General features: G+C 39.8%; 1 protein-coding gene across 1 annotated transcript in view; it reads right to left on the bottom strand.

Moving 5' to 3' along the window:
* LOC118564529 (cytokine receptor common subunit gamma-like) overlaps positions 1–16,404 on the bottom strand; it is a 42,383-nt gene that overhangs the window by 13,171 nt on the left and 12,808 nt on the right. The window contains exons 4-6 of the mRNA XM_036142904.1: positions 7,031–7,164; positions 6,716–6,878; positions 5,759–5,849 (exon numbers count right to left, since the gene is read on the bottom strand). Coding sequence (XP_035998797.1) covers positions 5,759–5,849; positions 6,716–6,878; positions 7,031–7,164 — 388 coding nt within the window. The remainder of the gene's footprint in view (positions 1–5,758; positions 5,850–6,715; positions 6,879–7,030; positions 7,165–16,404) is intronic.

The following is a 16,404-nucleotide window of genomic DNA, read 5'->3' as shown; positions in this document are numbered from 1 at the left end:
TTTCTACCTTTTACTGCTCCTCTTACTGTTATTCTTTTTTTATCCATGTGTGACTTCAATATCAGTACCTTAAACCTGAACGGGGCCAGGTCTGATCTTAAAAGAGCTGCTCTTTTTAAACTGATGGAGACAAAAAGAATCGATGTCATGTTTGTTCAGGAAACTCACAGCACTACAGACAATGAAAGTGACTGGAAAAGGGCTTTTAAAGGGGAGGTGGTTTTAAGTCACAGGTCCAGTCTGAGTGGAGGAGTGGGGATTTTATTTGCTCAGGGTTTTGTACCTTTTTCTATTACTGCTGATGAAGTCGTTCCAGGTTCTTTATTGAAAGTTAAAGCTGTCTTTGAAAATGTGGAACTTGTGTTTTTAAATGTCTATTCTCCCACTAATGCGGTGGACAGGGTAGCTTTTTTAAACAATCTAAGCGACTGTGTCAAGAACTGTGAGGATGATGGTTTTATGTTTTTGGGGGGTGATTTTAACTGCACAGAAAATCCAACCCTAGACAGGAACCATCCTGAACCACATCCTCCTTCATCTCACACACTCAGACAGCTGATGGGGAACCATGAGCTGAGTGATGTGTGGAGGGTTTTTAACAGTCAGCAGAGACAGTACACCTGGAGCCACAGCAGGGAGGGGGTTCTATCTCTGGCCAGACTGGACCGCTTTTATTGTTTTAAAACACCACTTGAATATTTTAAGAGGTGTTTTATTCAGCCTGTGGGTTGTAGTGACCATTTTTTGGTCTCTTGTCGTGTTTTTATCAAAAACACCCGTTTAAAGAGCGCTTATTGGCATTTTAACACGGGCCTTTTAAATGACCAGGCTTTTAGAACTGCTTTTAAGCTTTTTTGGGAATCCCACAGAGAGAGCAGGCCTGCCTTTACCAACATACAACAGTGGTGGGATTTTGGTAAAACACAGATAAAACAGCTCTGCCAGCAGTTCACTCGCGGTGTCACTACAAACTTAACTCGGTCCATGAAAGATCTGGAGACGCAGGTGGTGGAGCTGCAGGCTTTAGCAGACTCTACAGCAAATCGAGGGCTATTAGATTCCCTCAAGTCAAAAAAAATCGGCCATAGCCAACCTGTTGGGCATCTCAGCACAGGGGGCGCTGGTCAGGTCTAGGTTTATGAATATTACACAGATGGACGCCCCATCGCGCTTCTTCTTTGGGCTGGAGCGGAAAAATGGACAAAGGAAAACCATCCATTCTTTACGAACTGGTAGCGGCTCCGAAGTCTCAGACTCATCTGAGATCAGGAAGTGTGCTGCCGAGTTTTATGGAGACCTGTATAAGAGTGAGTGGACCCATGATCCAGATGTGCACAGCAGCTTCCTCAGCGGTCTCCCTCAGGTCAGTGAGGCTGACAACAGCAAGCTGGCAGCAGAGGTGACGCTGCAGGAGCTCCACACTGCCACCATGAGCCTGCAGAGCGGCAGAGCTCCAGGTATGGACGGCCTTCCTGCTGACTTTTACAAGTCTTTCTGGTCTATAATAGGACCAGATTTACTAGAGGTGATCAGTGAAGGCCTAAAGACCGGCAGACTGCCCCTGAGCTGCAGGAGGGCGGCAATAACCCTGCTGCCTAAAAAGGGAGACCTGCAGGAGCTGAAGAACTGGAGGCCGGTCTCATTGCTGTGCACGGATTATAAGATCCTGTCCAAAGCTCTGGCCCTTAGACTAAGGGAGGTGATGGCGTCCATCATTCACCCTGACCAGACCTACTGTGTGCCCGGCAGGCTCATCAGTGACAACGTCACTTTAATTCGAGACATTTTGGAGCTCTCCAGTTCATTGGGCATAGAGGTTGGTCTGATTTCAATAGACCAAGAAAAGGCTTTTGACCGGGTTGAACACCAGTACTTGTGGCAGACTCTCGCTGCTTTTGGGTTCAACCATGGTTTCATAGCCATGGTCCGAGCTCTCTATAGTGACATTGCGAGTGTTCTGAAAATTAACGGTGGGCTGAGTGCACCATTTGGGATCCAGAGAGGGGTAAGGCAGGGCTGCTCTCTCTCTGGGATGCTATATTCGGTAGCCATCGAGCCTCTGCTCCACAAACTTAGAGCTACACTTACAGGTGTGGTTTTCCCCCAGTGTCCCGTGTCTTTTAAACTGTCTGTGTACGCTGATGATCTCGTTGTTTTAGTTAATTCACAACGAGATATTGACATTTTAGCTGACACTGTGAAGGATTTTGGTTTTATCTCATCTGCCAGAGTGAACTGGGGTAAAAGCGAGGCTCTGATGGCGGGAGGGGAGCTGGGGGGCTGGCTCAGGCTGCCCGGTGGCCTACAGTGGAAAAAAGGAGGTTTCAAATATCTTGGAGTCTTTCTGGGGGATGAGAACTACACAAATAAAAACTGGGACCTTGTCCTGGAGCAGGTCAAAGGTCGGCTGGGGAAGTGGAGGTGGCTACTCCCAAAAATGTCCTACAGAGGCCGAACCTTAATAGCCAATAACCTGGTCTCATCCTCCTTGTGGCACCGGCTGGCTTGTGTTGATCCTCCAGTTACTCTCCTGTCAAAAGTTCAGTCAGTTTTAGTTGATTTCATTTGGGACAAGTTGCACTGGGTCCCACAGGGTGTCCTGTTTTTACCTAAAGAGGAGGGGGGGCAGGGCCTGGTCCATCTGGCCAGCAGGGGCGCAGCTTTCCGCCTCCAGTTTATCCAGAGACTACTGACCGGACCAAAGGATACTCTGTGGAGACCCTTGTCCCGCTGCATTCTGCAGGGTTTTAAAGGCCTGGGTCAGGATTTTAATTTGTTTTTAATGAACGTACCGAACATGAGCACATCTACTCTGCCTGCTTTTTATAAAAGTGTTTTTAGAGTGTGGAACCTGCTGAGGAAAGAGAGGAGGGGGCAGGTGGACTCCCTGTACTGGATCCTCCAGGAGCCGGTCCTTTGGGGGACCCGTCTGGACCTTCCCAGTTGGGCAGGTCAGAGTCTGTCTACAAGACTGCAGACTGCGGGGATTGTTACTCTGGGGCAGGTGGTGGCGCTGACTGGACCCCGGATGGACGATCCCTCTGGACTCGCTGCCCGGCTGGGACTGACGTCAGTGAGGGTCACACAGAAACTCACAGAACACTGGAAACAGAGACTCACAGGACACGAACGCCTGCTTCTAAACTCCGCTTCCAATCAAACAGTGACTGATGACCATCCTTTTCCTGCCATTTCCCTGGCACACCGGATTTTAAAGACTGCTCTGGGATTTTAATGGAATATACACACCTCGCACCACTGGATGGTACCACAGGAAAAACATTTTACCGAATATTGGTGAAAGCAATTAACCAGAAAAAACTAGACAAGAGACCTGACACGCCATGGAGGAGATATCTGCAGCTGGCTCCTGCAGTCAGACCTGAGTGGAGGTCCTTCTACAAACCTCCACTCTCTAAAAGACATGCAGACATCCATTGGAGAGTCCTCCATGGGGTTATTGCAGTGAACTCTTTTGTGTCCACTATAAACCCAGCAGTAGAAGGCAAGTGTCCCTACTGCGACAAAAGAGAAACCGTGTTTCACTGTTTTTATGAGTGTCTTCGTCTTTTAACCCTTGTTTCTGTTTTTACAATCTGTTTTCACCAAATGTGGAGAGGTTTTTACCAAGCAGTTATTTATTCTAGGTTTTAAATACACACGCCAGCACAAGAACAAGTGCCAGCTTTTAAACTTTGTTTTAGGGCAGGCCAAGATGGCGGTGTATTTTAGCCGGAGGAGGAAGGTGGAGGATGGTTTTACTGTTGAACCTGTCACTGTGTGTACAAATATGATGAAGTCCAGACTCCTTATTGATTTTAATTATTACAAAGCAGCAGGAGATCTGGACTCATTCCAGCAGGTTTGGTGTTTTAATCAGGTGTTATGTTGGGTGGAAAACCACACACTGCAGTTTGGAGATGTGCTCATGTGAATTAAGTATTTATTTATTCATTTATTTATTTACTCTGAGGAGTAAGGATGTATAAATATGTCATGATCAAATGATTGTTTGGAAATGAACGGAAAATAAAGTTGTTTTAAAAATCAAAAAAAAAAAAAAAAAAAATCTCTCTCTCTCTCTCTCTCTCTCTCTCTCTCTCTCTCTCTCTCTCTCTCCTCTCTCTCTCTCCTCTCTCTCTCTCTCCCTCTCTCTCCCTCTCTCTCTATATATATATATATATATATATATATATATATATATATATGTGCGTGTGTGTGTGTTTTCAACAGTAATCTGTGCAGTCACTATCAGCAGCTTTGAGTTAAACTGCAATACTCAGGAATTAAACCTACATTAATGGTGTATAATAATAATCATCTTTATTGTCATTGCAACATACATTCCAACTAAATTTGTTCTCTGCATTTAACCCATCCCCTTGGGGAACAGTGGGCTGCCACTGTGCGGCGCCAGCCGGGGGTTAAGGATCTTGCTCAGAGACCCAGAGTGGCAGTCTGTGGAAGTTGAACCCAGAACCTCTGGGACACAAGTGCAATGCGCTAACCACTAGGCCGCCACTCCCCCTCCTGAATGTCCTGAACATCAAATGCACACTTTTTAATTTAATTGGCAAAATAAAATAATGGCTGCAGGTTAAAGGTTGGATCTGTGCTTATGCTTTGAAACAACTTAACTTTAACTAGTAGACTGTAGTTTTAACGTATAGAGGATGTCCTGTCTCTGGCAAGCTAAGATGCACCTCAAAATGATGATGAACACACTTTTATAGACAGATCGAGCAGTAAGCTTTTGCAATGAATACATTTTTTGGTTTGTCTCTTCTTAGACTGACATATCCGGACCTTGAATCAGACCATTGCTTCTAGCCAGAAGTTGTTATTTCATGTCTTCTAAGTGTCTTACCCTGAAAACCTACACAAGTAGATTGAAAAAGTAGATTCTGTTCTGACCTTGATGGCACAATGTGACACAAGTACAAGTACGACTCTCTGATTCTGGCAGAAAGCCAGAGAATGATGGACTGGCAGACAAAGAAACAATTAGGAGATGGCCCAATCCCTCAAGCCTGACCAACTTCATTATCATTTGGTTGCAAAATGATACTTTAGTTTATCATACTTTCTGACTATATTCTATGTCTGATTTTGGACCGAAGTCAATCCGGCATTAAATCTTTGTGCTCAATTTCTAGAGAGAAAGAGACATTGAAATATACTTTTAGTACTTAGCTTATAATACTCTAAATATTCTGAGTTCTCTGCAAATTTGCTCTTTAAACGGTTGCTTTTCTTATGCTTTGTTTATTAGTAAATTAGTCCTTAAAATTGATCAGGGTGATTACTAAGAGATAATACCCCTATTAGTAAAATATTTTAACAATAATTACATTTCACTTGAAGTGTCAGTATTGAATCTTAAGACTACCTAACCCTTGTCTTCCAGGATTACTCTGCAGCTCCGTCCAATTCCCTGCCATCTCTGACCAGCGGATAAAGAATAGCTTTCCCACAGCATGATGCTGCCCTCACCTGGTTTCACCATGTGGGGTGGTGTATTTAAATTGCAAGAAGACTGACTACATAGCAATTACGTGGCTACCGAAGGGAAGTGTTTTATTTTAGGCTGCCATAATTAAAAAAAGGACTAAATGCAAACTTGTGCAAATGTTTAACAACATTTCTGACTGCTTCTAAAAAAAGATTTACTCTTTTGGCCGATTCTTGTTTGCAAAGTCAAACTATGAATTCAGTTGTATTATTATTTTTTATTCTTTAATATGTACTAGATACAAACCTGCTGGAAAAGGTGTAGTTGACATCTGGAGTCCCCTGCAGGTTCCAGACACAGCGAACATGTTCCAGGTGAATCACCAGACACTCCACATCTGTCATAAACCACAGATTGAACAGGTTCATGATGAATTTAGAGGCAAATATGGATAGTTACAAATATAAGCCAGAGGTAAACCCATTTCTGGGTTATCGTTTGGATCTCAGTCAATTAATATTTTTTTAACTGCAAGAAAACTGTGTTATTTCTTATGAACAGCGAGAAATAAGAGCTAATATGGTATACAGGGAAAATACAGACCATATGGTGGAAACTAAATGAGACACAAATGATTATATTCAGGATTTCTAGCCATGTTCTACATGTTATAAATTCACCATTGATCATGACAAAACAAATGGATGAAATAGTTAAATGACTTCAACAATGTACATATATAGTTTCGCTAAGAAAACACAATGATTCTTGTTTTAAAACCACCAATAGCACTAGTCAAACCTGAAGACACAACCAGTTGGATCCTTAATGACCAACATCAAACAAGCCTCATGCACGAGATGAGGAATTTAAACAGATAAATGAGCTCTTCATAACCTCCGATGAGTGGACTAAGGCAATTGTAAAAAGGAAAAACTTTATTTTTCTTATGCACTCATTAAATTTGCAATCAAGACTATACATCCTACAATAAAGTCAACATCATGCCATCAGTAAAACTAATTTTTTGACACAGAAACAGATGGAAGTTATAGTTTGGTGTAATATGTCAATTTTTTCACATCAAATGGCTCATGCCTAATTAAATTCACACATCATTGCTTTCAAAGTCCAAGTCAAGAGCAATCTTCAGTCGTTTTTGATTTCATCAGTTTTTCATCAGTGATCTCATCAGTTTCAATCTAAACACATGCTTCAGAATGTGCCTATACTCAGTTCTCATCATGTATCCTCCAGCCTTACATGTGGTGTTATTGGATCCCCAGACTGCAGGCTCGCTCCAGTCGCTCCAAAATTCAGATTCTCCACAGGAAGACTCTATTCTGCTCCTCACCTGCAGCTCATATCTGGCACTGCTGGAGGGCAGGTTTAGGCAGTAATGCTGCGCATTATACACCGATGAAGGCTATGACAGAAAAACAGCTGGTGAGACTGCATGTTAAAACATTTATTTATGTATATATATATATATATATATATATATATATATATATATATATATATATATATATATATATATATATATATATATATTAAAAAGAAATATCAATCACTCACCTCCCATTTGTTGTTGTTCATTCTAACTCGTACTTGACTCTCTACACAATTTGGTTTAGTCTGGTTCCAGTAAAACCACAGGTTGAAGTCGGATCCATTCTTTACAGTCACGTTGGTTGGTGGGTTTAATTTCACTGGTGAAAACACAGACATTAAGTGACAATTTCACGCATTTATTACATAAAAGATGGAAACAGGAATTTATTTTATACATACAAGTTATTTGGATGAAACTGACCTGCCTCTGTTTGTCAGACAGTTATTATACTACATACCTTTTCCTTTTAGGTCAAGTTCCTTCGGATACTTCTGGTCGCCGTGTGTCAGTTTAGTGTAAAATGTTTTGAATCTCTGGGCTATGGTGTAGGGACGCCTACATCCAATATTTGTTCCACTCTCAGTCAGGTAGTCAGCACAGCTACTTTCTCTCTCACCAGAGAACCTGTGTACAGATGTGCTGTTACTAAACCAGATTACACATAATAATAAATAGAACCTTTCTGGTAAACTATATACACTATATAGACTTTATAAAAAGATAATCAAGGGTGTGACTATTTGCTACTGGGGTATGTGTTGCAATTAAAATATTGGACCACATACTCTTTAAAACAGGGTATTTCATGTCATAATGTTTATAACTGCATTGCTGTTGCATAACCTAAAATCATAAAACAGCATATTTGAATTTAGAGCCCAGTATGCAAACAATAAACAACAAAATTTCTGGTTGCTTTAAACCAAAATGCCTTTTGCCCACTTACCAAAAAAAAGATTTTCAAAGTTATTGTTTTTATTCTCACAGATTTTTAATGATTGACAGTAATCGTGTCTTTGACATACTAACCTAAAGCTCTAATTTGTCAAAACCACCGTTTTCCAGTTGCCAAAAAGTGACGATGGCGGCAGTGACTTTGAATGCTAATTTTTTTTACCACTAAGTTTTATTTCATGTAAGAGCAGATTTGGGTCGTTTCTGACTTGTTGGCATCTGAAGGCAACTGGTTGCACGAGATTTTATTCTGGGATATCAGATTAAAGTGGATTAAATAAAAATTCACATCACACATTTTTATTTTTATTTTTCCAATTTGAGTGACCTATCCTATCGTCAGCAGATACAAACCTGCTGGAAAAGGTGTAGTTGACATCTGGAGTCCCCTGCAGGTTCCAGACACAGCGAACATGTTCCAGGTGAACCACCAGACACTCCACATCTGTCATAAACCACAGATTTAACAGTTTGGTGAACGTGATGAACATAACCATAAATATTCTTAGCTATGAAAATAAAACAGAATTAAACACATTATGCATACCCCTCTTATATCTATTGATTCCCAATCGATTTACAATATCTAGTATGTAAAATTGCATTATTCCTCACACACCACCAGAAAGCACACGCTAATATGAAGCAGGGGTAAATACATACAATATAGTTAAAGCTCTCTGAGACAGAGCTGAACACACATATGAATCAAAATCATTCAGGACTGCTTGATGGTGATCATAAAGCTGGACACGTCAAGTCAACTCAAGTCTCAAGTTGAGCCCAATTCCTGATCTTTAACTTTTGAGTCTTAAGCCATTCATTTGATTTAAGAGGAATTATAGTGTAAAAATGAATAAATAAAAATGAGAAAATAAGCCTAGGTGAATTCACGAGTCATTGGTGTTGTTATGCCATAAGCTGGTTGAATATGCTTATTATTATTATTAATTATAATTTGGTATTATAATTTAAATAATAAATCATTCAACTCAAAATTTCGCTATAACCAATATAGTTCAAATGGTGGTGATGTTAGCTATAAGCTTATAAGTATTTATACCACTAATGCATTAGTTAACTTGCTGTTATGAACTCATTTATGCTGGAATAAATGATCAGGTCGGACTGTTAACCGACCAGGTTTATCCAGCAGGCTGTGAGAACCCCAATGTAACTGCAATTAGAGTTTAAATCCTTATTCCTTATCACCATCCAATGATATTGTCTCTGTATTAATATCAGATGTTAACTCCAAAGGAGGTTAGCTCTGATTTCTGAATAACCATGTAACTGTGAATTGGACTGAACACAAAACAATGTCTATTCCGCAGTCGTGGTTTTATTGAACCAAAAGCAATTCCCTGTTACAGTAATTCTCTGATTCAAACAACTTTGGAATTCTTACTCATTACTAAACTAAAAACATGCAAAATATATATGTGGAAATAAAGAACAAAACAAAATAAACAATGGATTAAAAATGAGCGGTTAGCAGATCTTAACTTAACTCACAGTGTTTAACACCGCCCTCGAAACACCGGCATTTGAGTATCAGCATTGACAGACAGAACAGCTTCGGGAATCTCACTGGACGCTTTGATGTCTTACCAAAAGCTAGTTCAGCTAAGCTCCCTACAGTTCAGATACACGTCACCCTCCCAAGATGGCTGCTACGATGACGTATGAGGGAGGTCCTAATGACGTAACCACGCTTACGCTGGATAGGGATTAATGCCTCTCTTCGAGAGGGGGCGCAGCTAACTGGGAGTTTAAAGCAAAGCCCGCGACTTGAGCTCGGACAAAGAAATTAAACTGATAAGAGACGCGAAAAAGAGAGAGGGGGGAAAGCAGGGAAAAAGATGAAAAGAAATAAACGGTAACCCACGGCGGGGTTATTGATGAATCACAAATCAAACAGCAAAATCAATTGTAAAATGCATGCACATACAAAGAAAATGTTCAGCAAAATAATTCCAACTTCGTCGTGGAATAAAAGCATTAACCAACACCTACAAAGTTCTACCGCCTGCCCAGGCACTTCTAAACACCCTGTTGGTGAAACAGAAATAAAAGGGGAAAACCACCGTTACTTTGCGCAGTTTTCCGCAGGCTGCAGCAGGACGGGGAAAAAGCTCCTTCGTTTCTTCCTCCGGGTTCAGTCAGTCGCTTTGTTGGCCAGACAAAGCGGGGTCCTCTTCGATCACTGGGAGATGCGGCGTCTCTCAGTCTTTTGATCAGAGGGAATTTAAAAGTACTTATTTAGTCGACCTCCTGTTATAAAGCAGGGAATAACCGTTGCCGTCGAAAAATCTCGGTCCAGCGAGGAATCGAAACACGTGGCGTGGAATCACCCAACGGAATCAGCTGTGTCTTCTCGGGTTGGCTAACAGCCAGGGAAGAAGGGAGATTGTCGTGGGTGATCGGCTTTTATAGCCATCACCATAGCAACCTTATCTTGATCCGGGCGGCCATTTTGCCGTGTTGCGTGATGGGAGTTGGTGGCCATTTTGACCACATTGCATCATGGGTAACGTAGTCCGTTACGTCCCGAATTTGATGCCCGCTTTCTGTCACGTCTAAAACTGGCACAACAGTGTGAATGTCCAAGTCAACTCAAAAGTCTTTCATAAATGGATCGAGTTGTGTAAACTTCACTGCCCTTCCTCAGCTGCGCACATTAACAAACACAAGGGCAAACACGAATTGAGTCCAAAGTTCTGGGTCCTTTGTATTCAAATATAACGCAATAGTTTACAAATATTTTTTACTACCCTACAATCCCCTGATCTAACCTTTCTTTGAATTTGACAAACTTTTGTCTGCTTAATTTAGTGAAAAATTAAGCTCAGAATGATTCCAGTCAGGCTTCGGTTAGCTTCCTGGGGTCCTGCAGTGTGTTTATGTTGCTCTGTTTATTGTTCCCCTTTAGATCCTCGTTTAGCTTTCTGTCAGTAGTTGGGTTTAAAATAGTTTAGTTGTGCTGTCAGATTCTAATTTAATTTTTTATTTCCTTTTACCCACTTCTGTCAACATTAGGTTATTAGAGTTGTGTATCCGTTAGATCCGGTTTCTGTTAGGTCGTGTCTTATCATTTTTTCTGTAGTTTCGATATATATGTTAGTTTAGCTTGATTCTTTCCCAAGTCTCGTCCATTTTCTATCCCCTGCAGGTTCGGTTACTTCCTTGACAGAAGAATCTTCCAAAGAGATGGGGGTAGACCTGTTGTCTAGGATCATACCTGGATTAGAATATTGTTTAGGTTGGTATTAAAAGCTCTTACCAGGAGTTTGTTGGCTAGTATTTGCCCAACGAGGAAGAGAAATGGAAGCAACTGTTTCAGCATTGTTGAACAGCAACAGAATGACCTCTGGGTTTAGTTTGCTTGAGTCAAATGTATACTGTATGTCGTAATTCTTCCAGTCAGTAAACTCCCTATATTTCTGAGACGCCTCCTCTTTTGGCTGCTGTTAGATACTGACACATGAATATACAAGAACATATTAATAACTAATACAATTAACAAAGTAGAATCTTAACAAAATATCGTTTAGAAACAAAGAACTTGGCGTTATGTCTTTTCGACTTTTAAATGAACTATCATTATTTTTGGGGGGGATAAAAAACTTTTTTTTTAATTGCTTGGTCAGCACATCTGATTCCAAAGAATGAATTACTTCATCAGCTATACGTGAAATTCTGCAGCATCCTGTTGAAGACAATTTGAGAAAGAGGAAGCAAGGACAGGATGTCTCCAAAAATAATGGGCAAAGAAACTCTGGCCTCTGCATGTCCCAGCCGTCACTTTTCTTCCAAATGAAAGACAAAGATGTTGAGTACATCGATCTATTGTGATTGTGTATCCTTTCTATTTTACATCTATTAAACATCAAAATAAACAAACTGAATAGTCATACAGGGAATATGTATTAAACACAAAGAAGACGAGGTGTTAAAAGGCACAGAAAGCCATGAAAACAGTTAAAATATTTCCTTCTAGAAAACAATCATATTCCAGATCAGCGCCAGACAGTTAATACATTCTGGTTTTGTCCTCACTGATGGCCTATAAAAAGGTTTCCCTTTACCAAAGTTTTACACAAGCAGAAAGTAAAGATTAGGAAAAAAAAAAATCATCTCAGGATCTTTGCAAAAGATTATTGGTGCAAAACCATTTGAAAGTGATTGTTACATATTGTCAAATGGACTGAGGTCTGTACTTTGACTATACACTCTAACACATGAATATGCCTTGACTACTCAATGCCATTGTAGCTGTTGCCATACCTTTAGGGGTATTTTCTGCTGAAATACTTATAGAGACTGTGTGGTGGGGCATTTGTTATTGTCTTCTGTGCAAAACGAAGAGAAATATTATGAAACACCAAACATTGCTCTTGACATTAGGAACCTTTATTGTATAAGAAAAGAAAAGAAAGATAGAAAGACAACAGCAGACATAACAAATCTGGGTCACCAACAATCATCCCAGATTAAGGATATGACCACTGAAAGTAGACATTAGTTTCAAAAGATTTAACAAGGTCATATGAGTAACATAACATAAACAGAATATTACCATAACATTCAGAGAGAAACATCTGCAAGAGCCGAGGTTTGGAGTGATGCAGTGGTGATTTTACAATACTGACAGCGCATGACCAATATGGGGTCCGCGAGGCCATCGGCCTATAACAGCTGCTAACAATTATTTAGGCAAAATAACATAGTCAAGGCTGCTCGGTTAATAACAGAGCCAGTGATGAATCCAGAGGTCAAAGGTCCAAGTCATTGTTTTGTAAGTCTCAAGTCTTTATCCTCAAGTCAGTCAAGTCTCAAGTCAGGACAGGTAACTGTCAAGTCAAGTCCCAAGGCTAAAACTTCAAAGTTCAAGTTCTTTTGAGGGTTTTTTTAAACAATGTTGGATTATATGTTAAATGTAAATAATAGACCATGTCTTGTTTTGTTTTATTTCTATTTATCTCAGCACATGATGAAACCAGTGCAACAGACATTTGCTAATAAGGCAAAAGCTAAAGTCAGCCGTCTCATCGTAGCAAAAGACATGTACCACCTGGCGTTCTTTATACAAGTTCAAATGTTGGACAAAGTTGGAAGTTGTTCCATCTCCGGTCTGTTATTCTCTTCTTGTATGTTTTTTAGATATTGCATTTTGTTGAGTACTTTGTCATTTATATACATGAAGAGGATACTCTCAGGAACATATTTGTCTGGAGCTTTATTTTAAATCAAGTTATTTTGTTTGGCTGTGTTCAAGCTCCAGTCTAGATACTTGGGGTGGGTATACTGTGACCTTCACTTTCTTCTCTTGAGTCACAACCATTATTTATACCATACCAAATTTGCATTCACACAGTACACCATATAAATGTTGAAATACAGAGTCGTGGAGCAGTTTTATTAATGAAGACCAGCAGGACCAGTCAAAAAAACAACGACGAGAGTCAAATATAAAACTTTGTTGTAACTTGTTAATCAGTTGCGCAGCAAATACTATGAATAGTTCAAAACAAAACAATGTCACAATAAAACTATGCATAAATCAAGCGGAGCACTATGGCGAAAGTTGATTGCTCCACTTGTGAAAGTAAAATCTGTCGAGCTCTATTGTTGGCATTAAGACATCAATTTTATTGCCACATCGCTAGACAGGACACTGGGAAAAAATAAAAAATAAAAATGTGATAGAAAACAGAAAAAAAACGAACGGCTTGAAGAATATGACCCAAAATGAATATAAAGATAGCTACACAGTACCTGGAGAGACTACATTCATATTTTCGGCATTACTAGAGGTTAAATGTACAGTACATGTATGTACAAGTAAATGTATTTAAAAAGCAAAACTGGGGTTTGCATAATATGTCTCCTTTAAAAGCAATTTTAAAACAGATGGGTTTTGCGCTCTTTTGAAGATGGGAGTTCGGAGCAGGCTCCTGATGGTAGAGGCAGCGAAGGTTACAGCCCTGTCTTTTGATCTATACCCTTCATTCCTAATTTGCCTTACTGATTTCTAATCGTTTTTAATGTTCTCAACACCTTTATTTTTTATATTCTGCACTAATCCAGTAGATCTGCCAGTAAAAAAAAAAATTGAGGCTTGTTTAACTTTGACAGATTCTGCCTCCGGGCGTTTACACAGAAACCTGCTGCCCCTCTTCAGAGGGGATCACGGTGGTGTACAAAGGAGCCGACGTGTCCTCCGGTTCGTTCTCTGCGATGGCGATAGAGCAGTCGGTTTGATCGGTGGTGGTGGTAAGGCCGGAGCTGTCAGAGCTGTTGCTGTCAGACCGCGAGACGGGTTGGTACTCGCGCACCGGGCAGGCTCGCTCACTGAAGTTGGCATTAAATCCTTCCTTAATAAGGCCCTTGGAGAAATGAAACCAATCCTTAAAAAAAAAAAAAAAAAAGAGAAGAGAAAAACTGTCAGTTTTCTCATTAGCGTTTAAAAAAACAAATGCAAGTGCTAAGCTCCATTTTGAGCATATCCTTAACTTGTTTAGAAATTCATGGTTTGCCTGACAGTGTAAGCAACACCCCTGTATAATGATCTTTACTTAGATAAAACAGGTGTGCCACTAACACTTCAATCCTTTGATCAAAGCAAACTGTGATCATATAGGTGACTTTACATGCAAAATCTTTAAAATTCAAATATGCTCAGTGTCATTAGTTAAATGCCCCCAGTACATCCATGTTTATTAACCTTGCATAGAATGCAAGCCGAGGAGCAACAAGAAAGGAGGCGATCAGTGCAGCGCAGTGAGCTTAGCGCGGCGGCTAACTAGCAAGGCTAAATAGAGAAGAGGGGGAGAAAAACTGATTGCATCTGTGGCATAGAAGGACTTTTTTTTCAAACTAATGCAAGCTAAGCAATAGCTTTTCCGGACATTTTGAAAATTCTGCCACATGAATCTTACAACTCCCCATAAATACTATGATATGCATGCGTCAACACAAGTCAGACCATTTGATAGCCTCAAATGACAAAATATTAATTATTCTCATGCCATGAATTCAAGTGCTCTGTCTGCATGGATAAAGATTTGCTGACATCGGCCAACAAAATTCTTTAAGTGGGCTCCAACTGATGGCAGCCTGAACTGCTTCCTGAATATTCAGCCAGTAATTATTTAACCTCTTGGGTGCACTCAAAGCACTTTAACCTTTTGTCTCCAGGTGTTTAGTTGATCCTCAGATATGGAAACAAGAAAAGAAACAGGGTGACGTCGCGCTCGTGACACAGGTGAACACAAGGCATTTTGCACCCTTGTCACAATACATGCATACTCTAGAAAACAGATGCATATCACCGAAGACATGACAGGACTTAGGTTTTTTGATCTTATGCAAATGCATTTAATTCCCTCAGATTTACATTTACACAACATTAACTTTTTAATTCACCATCAGATGTTGCACAATGAGAAAATCGCCGTCAGTAAGTTTCTGGATGCTACTAACCTCGACATCAGAGAGTTCAGTACTGGCTTGGGAACGGAGGAATCAGGATGATTTTATCCTGCATGGAAGATAAAGATGATTAAAGGTTTTTTTTTTAATTAACCACATCAACCCAAATGTTGATTTTTAAACTCTTGGTCTACTGAGGTTGGTTTCCAAAAAGAGGGATTTGACTTTTCTGTCTTAACACACAGAATACAAGGGTGAGTAGTGGCTAGGTTTACATCTACTCAGTTACATTTACTTGAGTAAACTGTGAACAGCATGTACTCATAGGAGTAGTTTTGTAATGTACTGTACTTTTAGTTTTTATTTGAGTAATATTATTAAGAAGTATTGCTTCTATTCAATGATATTTATGCCTACTATGTCCACTGTGAACAACTAAATTCAATAAACAGACTTGTTTTAAGCAAAAATGCGGCCAAAGAGACACAGTTCGCGTTATAGTGAGACTTTTTTTTTGTCATTTTAATGTGATTTTCTATCTGCTGATCTCATTCAGTCATTTGAAGGTCAAGTAAACGTAAAATACAACGTAGATATTGTCAGTGGATATACTTTGCACTGCTCTAACATATACTGTATTCGCCCACCACCTAATCAATGTATTCAGGTTTCCTATCACTATCAAGGCTGCAGGTGTAAAGTTGGGGGTAGTAGTCCTGATCTCTACCTTACCTAAACACCTTTGGGCTGAACTAGAGCAGAGGTTGACATTCTGGTTTCAGTCTCCGCCGCACACTTTAGCAGTTTTGAACATTTTTTTTCAGCCCCAAAAAAGGAGAGAAAAGTGTTTCTTCTGCTGAATTTATTTTGGAATTCTGTTTTTTTTTACATAAATGTTTTAGTCTTTAAAAGGGCAGAATTGTACATAACTTTACTTTTTGTCTGCTAAATTACATATTATAAAATATTAAATCAGATGTTGTGATTAGTTATTCAGTACACGAGTAGCCTTCTTACCCAATACTTTTTCACTCTTGAGTATTTTGTTGTTTGGTTACTGTTTTCTTTTACTTGAGAAAAATATGTCGAAGCGGCGCAACTAATACTTCAGTAAATTTTTGGCTACTCTACCCTCCTTGTTATAGTTTATTTCTAGATTTCCAATAAG

This window comes from Fundulus heteroclitus, chromosome 11 (assembly GCF_011125445.2).
Source record: "Fundulus heteroclitus isolate FHET01 chromosome 11, MU-UCD_Fhet_4.1, whole genome shotgun sequence".
NCBI lineage: Eukaryota > Metazoa > Chordata > Actinopteri > Cyprinodontiformes > Fundulidae > Fundulus > Fundulus heteroclitus.
The sequence above is the reverse complement of the archived record's forward strand: the minus strand, read 5'-3'. Positions and strand labels throughout refer to the sequence as shown.